At 43.9% G+C, this 8,012-nt stretch overlaps 1 protein-coding gene across 5 annotated transcripts in view; it reads right to left on the reverse strand.

Moving 5' to 3' along the window:
* The window catches only part of stard13a (StAR related lipid transfer domain containing 13a), a 50,645-nt gene that overhangs the window by 3,309 nt on the left and 39,324 nt on the right, over nucleotides 1–8,012 (reverse strand). For all 5 annotated transcript variants that reach the window (XM_005750757.2, XM_005750761.2, XM_005750759.2 and 2 more), the window contains 9 exons: nucleotides 7,514–7,595; nucleotides 6,213–6,276; nucleotides 4,616–5,931; nucleotides 3,468–3,638; nucleotides 2,742–2,901; nucleotides 2,416–2,614; nucleotides 1,851–2,064; nucleotides 846–960; nucleotides 68–319 (listed from right to left, as the gene is read on the reverse strand). In XM_005750757.2, the coding sequence (XP_005750814.1) occupies nucleotides 68–319; nucleotides 846–960; nucleotides 1,851–2,064; nucleotides 2,416–2,614; nucleotides 2,742–2,901; nucleotides 3,468–3,638; nucleotides 4,616–5,931; nucleotides 6,213–6,276; nucleotides 7,514–7,595 (2,573 nt within the window). The remainder of the gene's footprint in view (nucleotides 1–67; nucleotides 320–845; nucleotides 961–1,850; nucleotides 2,065–2,415; nucleotides 2,615–2,741; nucleotides 2,902–3,467; nucleotides 3,639–4,615; nucleotides 5,932–6,212; nucleotides 6,277–7,513; nucleotides 7,596–8,012) is intronic.

Genomic DNA, 8,012 nt, shown 5'->3' on the forward strand with positions numbered 1-8,012 from the left:
CATCCAGTTTCTTCCAAACCCTCCCAATATCCATCCATTATTCTAGAGATTCAGTAGCCACACATACCTTTTTAAATGACAGTTCTGTATGGTCAGTAGTTGAGCGAGACACCCAGCCTTTGCTCTTATCTTTGGCCTCTTTCAGCAGGTTCTGGATCAGCCTTTCTAGGTGTGCATGATAGGATCCTTCCTCATCTTCTTCTTCCTCGTCCACATCCACTTCCTCCTCGTGAGCTTTGCAAAGCTCGTCCAGCGGGGGCACCATCAGCTCAGCTTCCATGTAGGAGTTGTGGGACTGGGTCACCATTTCCTCTGGGATCTGTGGAACAGCCAGAGAAAGTGAATCAGATCACACAGCACCACTTCAGCTAAATACAAAAACTTTTACAGAGGAAAATGAACTGTAGTTATAAGTTTAATAGTGTATTACAGCAGCTCTTGTCAGTTTGGTAAAACGTTTTAATATCCATTATCTTCTAAACATAACCTCACTGGTCATTTCCCTGTGTTGGAGGAATTCTGCAGTCCTCTGTGGGTTAAGAAGAGCTAATCATTCAGTCCTGTATGAAAACCCTTCAAACCGCATGCATAGTAATCAAATCTGTTTGTCTTTCTCCCTGAAAGCAGCAGCATACTGTACACGCTGACAGCCTCAAAGTAATGATGAGCTACAGTTTTAGAAATGAGCTCATTAAATGCAATTATAACGTGGCCTTGGCTACTAACCACGCAGCAGGGCAAACATCAGTCAGCTTCATGTTTGTTTGTCAGTGTCTTACATAAAGATAGAGTCATGTATTATTTCTTTGTGAACAGAAATAAATAGTGGCGTATTTGATCCTGACCTGAAACAGACGTTGGCACTCGGTGATCATGTGTGCCAGGCCCTGAGTGGCAGCCAGGTTCTCGCTGAGGTCTTTCTGATCGGGTTGGCCTGTAGTGTACTTCCTCTGAATTGACCTTGAGGAACACAAATTATTATTGAATATACAGAACTGTACAACAGGTGATATATACGGAGTCATTAATGGACAGAATTAAGTCCAGATCCCTAACATACAAATGATCTTCATGCAAATTATAGCAAACATTACAACAAGGAAGGAGAATCAGAGTGGTAGCACGACAAACAATCTTTATAAGGGTGGTTACACCGTTTGATTAGCAGAACCTTGCTGCTACTTACCCCATTATTTTCTATGGAGGAAGAAATAAATGTGTACTTCTCTTTTCACAGTGTGTCTGCACTTTTTCTTCAATTTTAATAAATAAATAATGACACACCTGAGGTTTTAAACATCTAATTTTAACACCTGGTAAGGACCAAGTACTATTGAATTTTATCCTCAAACATGAAACCTTATACCTGAAATGGGACGTATCTTCTTTTTTACCATGATTGTTGATTTTCTAAATGTACTGACACATAATTACAATCTTCGTTTACACTGACATTTTTACACTGCTCAGAATAATCCATAACTGTGAACAAAACTGAGAACCAACTGAATCCTTCTTTTGTTAACTGATGACTGTAACAGTCAAATGTTTAGTAGTATTTAGATTTGCTCAATTAACAAAGCATAAAATCAGTTACCAATATCCAAAAGTTAAAAAGAGAAATTTGAGAGATATTTTTATATGCAAGGAAATATTTGTAAAGACTAGTGTTGTGTGGCATCAGATTTTAGCAAAAGGAGTAAATTTGTGGAATTTATGGAGAACTAAAAACAATTAAAACAGTGTAATTAAATGTAATCAAATGGCAAATACGAGTTATTAATTTCACTTTCATCAGCTTCTATGTTTTTTATGCAAGAATCAGCGTGTTCATCATCCCATATGCGCACCTTGGTGATAAGGCTTCGCTCTTCAGTATGCTGAGGTGGAAGAGCGACGGCCCCAGACAAACAGCCAGGTTCATGGGTGTCATCTGGTTCTCCTCCACCATTGATGTAACGTCACGCAGGAAGTAGAGCAGCGTCTGCAGAACCTCCCTGTTTTCGTCTGGCATTAACAAGATGGCCGCTCGGACGGCCTGCAGTCTCTGCTCCTTTGGGACATCTGAAGAAAAATATGGACGTGAGGAGGAGTGATGGGTCAAATAAACAATGTGGTTAAGGTTTTAAACAATAGAAATTCTTCATTATATAGCAAATACTGTTTTCAATGTTTGACTGAATATGATTTATGATTTTGGATACAATTAACAACGTTGTTTTATAGCATATCGTTGATTAAAGATTGAAGCTGTTTTTTACTGGTTCAGAAATTAAAATGTGATTTTAATTTTTGATTAGAAGAACAAACAGATCACATATACTGTGTTTGCCTGTTTACTAAGGCCAACTAAACCATTAAAGCTATTTACAGTCACATGCAAATGACTGCAGGTGTGCCTCTGAGGTGGCTTACACTGGTAAATATGCAGGAAGGTTTCTCCTAGCTTGCTTGTGAGGAGAGGTTCAGGCAGATCTCTGAAGAACTGTTTGACCATGTCGGCAACATCGTAAGCTGATTGGTCTTCATAGTTCACGCAGTCAGGAGACAACTCGCACTGCTGCCTCAACGCCTGAATACGAGACTTCACGCCGGACTTCCTGAACAATCCAACCTAAGAGAAGAAGACCAGAAGGGAAGGGACAGTCACGGGAAAGAGACAGGCAGGGCATTAACTCTTTATCGGCTTATTCACGCCTTCAGTAGCGCTTTAAGAAGGACAAAGTTTTATTGATTCTAACCTGGTCCAGACAATGTGTTCTGAGGTGGCTGAGGGCTTGCTGTAAACACAGGGGGAGTGGAAAACCACAGCGCTGGACATGGACAATGAGGGGAACCCCGAACACACTCTTCTCTTTGTAGTCTGGCACCTTCATGCGCTTCATAAACTTTGGCACAGACCTGAAAGCAATAGAGAGAATTAAGTGTGTGGCAGAAAAAGTGGCACATACTTTGATTATCTTCTCTTTATTTAAATGCCGGTTGACAGGAGTAAACAAAGGTCACCGTAAACAAGTCAAAGCTTACGTTTGGAGAGCATAATCAACTGATGAAAGTGTGTGGGGGTGACAACCTAAAGCCAGTTTGTTCAAACACTGCGGCATGCACGTTTTGAAACCAAATGAAGCTGATGATTGACCACATGGTCCTGCTGTTTCAGCTCTTCTGCAGAGTTAATGGAAGCAGACAAAATAACCACTGCAAAAAGTGTCACACGTATAGAACATACTGTACCTTGCTAACCTGGACCACATAAGGAAAAACCAAAAAGATGGTTTGTATTTTTTATATTTGAGGAAAAAAGACGGGGAGATGAAGAAAGAGGTTTGATAAAGAAATGTATAAAACAGTTTGAGATACTTTGCGTGTATGTTTGACAGGTTGTGAATTTCTAGTTTTATAATAAATGAATGACTGAAAGACAAACATAGACTTGAATTTGTGCAGTGATTGTAATGCACGCCCACCACGTCCAGCCGTGTTTGTTGGACATCGAGTATTTCTCCATGATGGCGGTGAGGCGGAGCAGGGAAAACTTTTGCAGCAGGCTAAGCTGGCCCGCTGATTGGCTGCTGATCTGCAGAGAAGATGCCGGCTGGCTGAGATGATCTGAAGTTCTGAAACTGGGCCATCGTAGACTGGGATGGGAAGAAAATACCAGCAAACAATCAGACACTGTGATTCAGTCACTGTAAATATGAGTCTAGTTTATTTTGAGTCTTGTTATTATAGTTTTGTGGAACTAGCGTTTAGGGAAGAATATAATTGTACTGGTTTAAAACAAAACTTCAGGTTAGACAGATTTGATTTGCTGAAGGCAGCCAGTAGAAACATTACCCAACCTGTTCAATGTTAAAGAGGAGGTCCTTGATTAAAAATCAACCATTCAACCATCAGGGGCTCTTATGATTCTCCAGCAGAGAGTAGGAGAAGCATATATTACTTTTCTTAATGAACTTAGTAAGAACTGTTCAAAGGTGGAGGACAAAGTGCTGATGTGGAGTGAGAAGACTTCAGCTTTGAAAGGCACCCACTTGATTCATCAAGCACAGGCTGCTGGAGCCGATTTTAACTTCAGAGGAACCATGCAATATATTTGGACTCCCAACATTTATAGTACATGTCCAGAGAGGCATATATGGACAACAAAGGGCATCGCACCAATTTTCCAGTACTGGATACTTGACAGAGATGTTGCTAGGCAGCAGTTAAGCCTGATGTCTATCTATTAGCTATTTACTCTTACGCAGGCAAGAGAAAATGAAACATGCAAGCAGTAACTGACCCTTTTTTTATGGTTTATCATTTAGAATCTATACCACCAATGAAAGTGAACAACGAGCTGTAAATATAAACACAATATAACCCAGGATCACCACCCTTTTTACTGTGCACTGCTTCATTAACACTTTGGTTGTGCTCTTTTGTTTTTTCCCCAAATAAACTGTTGCTTATATACATCATGAGTACTTTGGTGTGCTTCAAGATCTCAGCCATGATTGTAGTGATTACACTGTTAATATAATCAATACAATTTAGGGCCAAAACTATAAAAACACAACTCAAGTAGTAATAAAACCATATTTATCCGTTAAAAAGCTGAAGGGCTGCTCACCGTGGTCTTGTGAGGGAGGCCCCAACTCCAGAGTCTCTCCTCTCCCGGCTGGTCCCTGTTGAATCTGTGTCATTTAAGGAGACCCCGTCTCTCTCACCTTCGCTGGGAGTGGTCCGGCCCTCCCCTTCCTCCTCCCCCTCCCCCGTCTCCCCTTCGGGCAGCACGCTACGGCTCCAGTGGTTCACAATTTGCTGCAGACCACTGACATGCTGGATAATGTCATCCAGGTGAGGGAACAGATTGTCCTCTTTCTCCAAGTCCAGCAGGTCTCCTGTGCTGGCATACAAATGGGAGCCTGGCACATTGTCATAAACACTCACTCTGCTGCCCCGTGGAGCTCCAGGACAGGGTTTAGACAAAGGTTTACCAGACCAGGGTTCACCCAGGCCATTGTCACGGGGAGAAGTTCGGGCATGCACGTGAGGGTCGTTGTTTCTGTCACCAGGGGAAGGCGCCAGGCTTTCTATGGAGAGGGCTTTTGGAAAGGTGCCTGGTTTATGGTCTTTGGGGATGTGAATGAGGAGGTTTTCATATGAGTGAAACTGGTGTCTGCCAAACTGGCTCTGACCTTCGGTCCTTTTACCCTGAGAAGGCAACACCATATCCTCCAGATACATGCTGCTTCTCTTGCTGGCAGTGCGGGGCTTTATGCACACAGGCTCCTTCACAGGGAGCTCCACAGTCTCGTTGCTGGGGCTCACACTCACTGTGACCTGGTCTTTACAATCCTTGCTAAGAGAGTCAGGGGAAATGTCACCATCAGTTTGGTGGTTGTGTTTAGGGCTCTGCTCTAATTGGCTGATAGGCGTACACTGGAGCATCTGCAGCGCCTGAGGTTCCTCCCCCTGTAACACCGGCCCGCTGATGACCAGCGGTGGCCTGCGGTTTGAGCCCTTGCGCCTCGTCGATGGCCCCCAAGTACGCATTATTTCCATTCGCCGCAAAAACTCTTTGGCTTTATTCCGCCTCCCTTGCCCATGGCGGCTGCTTTTGATCGGCAGGGAGTTATAGTGTGGGAGCTCCCGTGGCGGTTGATAGGAAGCAGAGAGGGAGGCCATCGATATGGAGTCGGGCATGGCAGAGGCGGAGTCCTCACTGTGTAGCGAGGAGATTTCCGTGATCTCCTGCTCACTCAGGTCTGTCAGCACGCTCTCGCTGCTCACTGTGCTGTGCAGACCCTCCCCCTGACCTGTCGGGCTGCTTTCATTGGTGCTGTCAGACAGGAAGTCTTGTAGCCGAGACCAGCGTCGGCTGCTCCACTCGAACGTCCACCTTTTACTGATAGCCAATGGATCATCTTCATCGGAGTCATCACCCTGTGGAAGGAAAAAGGAAGTATGAGCTTCTACTGTCTTAAGTTTAGGATACTAGAAAATAAAAATAGCTTAAATTTATTGAAAGATTTGGGATCCATTGTTGAACAAGCTAACAATTTTACAGTATGAATCAAAATGCATTTCATCACGGTGACTGACAGTACACCACACCATAATTTTCAGGCAAGCAAGTACTGTAGCTGTGTATAGTAATTGAGGAACAATAATCAAGCTGCAAAAACCTCTGTTCTTGTAATTCATTGGCAAAAGTTTTGACTTACTTTCTTCTTGGGTTGACTGACGTCCAGTTTCATGGAGGCACACTTGTTCAGAGTATTCAGACGCCTGCAACAGACAAGCGCACAGTCAAATGCTGCATCTAAAGCTGCTCTTCTGGATGCGATTTGTCTGTTGTGTGTCTCTATCCATCTGCACTCTGACGCCGCTCCCTTTCAGTCTCTTTTCTCGCTTTTCACTACCACCTTCTCACATCCCTGCTGGGTCCACTGCTTCTTCACTGCCTGCTTTAAACTTCTTCTCAGACACTATCTTCATTGTAGTCTGTCTACACACATGTTCCACGCTGATTTTCTCCTTCTCTTCTTCTACTTTTCTCTGCTGGCATCACACCCCTGAAATTGATTCTCAGTCCCGAACACGGCCAGCTCCTCCCCTTCACTTTTCTCCCTTCACCCTGAGGAAAGCTTCCACTGTCTCCACCTTCATTTAGGATGTGATGAGTGGCTCTTTAGCGGGGTGGTGTCTGTGTCCGTGCCTTTAAGACGGGATTGTTAAAAACACGTTTCAGGGCTCATGACCTCTGTCATTTGAAAGGATTTCAGCCCTCTAACAACACAGTAGGAAATCCTCCTTCGTTCACTGTAAACCTCTCTGTCCTCTCATACAAATGGCCAGACAAGAATTGCTCTGCACAACTTGTGTCATAGTGAAAATTACCATATAATTTAACATCTAAACAACACATTATGAGCATGTTTTATAGCTCTTGAGACACTTTCAGGGGATCTGATGTGTGTTCTCTCACGGTATAGCTGTCAGGAGTCACTAACGTTTTAATTACCACACCCTCCTCTGCCATAGACACTGGGGAGATGGGGGGTAAGCAGGAGAGAGAAAAGAAGCAGATAAGGAGCAGGATAAGCTGTTGCAACCATGTAAAGCTTTAGTAAAATGAAAACAGGAGATCTGAAGAGGAAAAATCAAATACATGTGGAAAGAAACACCACAAAGTTGGAAAGTGTTGGGAAGTACTGGCATCCCTTCACTCCTTCCCCACTACTCTCACCCATTCCTCGCCCCCTGCTTTTCCCCCCGAGGGTCTCTCCTCTTTGAATAGGAGATCAGAGTTCGACAGAGGGGAGGGGAGGTGACCAGATCAAAGCTTCAAAGTATATGGGTGGGAGACGTGGAAGGGGAGTTCATTAAGGAGAGGGGGGTCAGACATCTAATGAGTAGCAGTTAGCATTAGGCCGCAGGACAAGCCAGAGAACTGAGCAGGAAAAGGAAGCTAGAATTTTTCTGGTGTGTATGGGTGGGGGCGTCGACGTGCCGGCGTCCTTACCGACAAAGAGGCTCCACCAGATCCCGGTCCAAAAAGTCGTGGTCCCTTTTAACAGATGAAATGTCAAGCGGAAACTGGGAATCTGGATGAAAGAGACAGAGAAAATGAGTTTTTTAGTTAATGACTAACAGATAACATGAGTCTGCATATTCCTCTTTGAGTTAACTGTTAAAGAAGTCTGCTGCCACCACTGTTAACACTCCTCATCTGCATCTCAAGTTCTCTGAATGCACACACATACGCACACGCTTTCAAATCCCAAAATAGCTCAAATCCCACAGAGCGCCAATGCTAAAATGACTCAAGCTTTTTTTTATTTTGGTGATTCTCAGCGTGTGGTTGCAGACTGCAGGCTTCATGTTTGCCTGGGGAGCAGCCACAGAGTCCCAGAGCCCGGCATCCACAACCCAACATTACTGAAGCTCTGAAGATTTCTCAGAGAAGCTGTGTGTGAGCATATGTGTGCATGTGTGCGTGTGTGTGTGTGTGTGTGTGTGTG

Source organism: Pundamilia nyererei, unplaced genomic scaffold, assembly GCF_000239375.1.
Source record: "Pundamilia nyererei isolate P.nyererei 1_Seehausen unplaced genomic scaffold, PunNye1.0 scaffold00286, whole genome shotgun sequence".
NCBI classification, from domain to species: Eukaryota; Metazoa; Chordata; class Actinopteri; order Cichliformes; family Cichlidae; genus Pundamilia; species Pundamilia nyererei.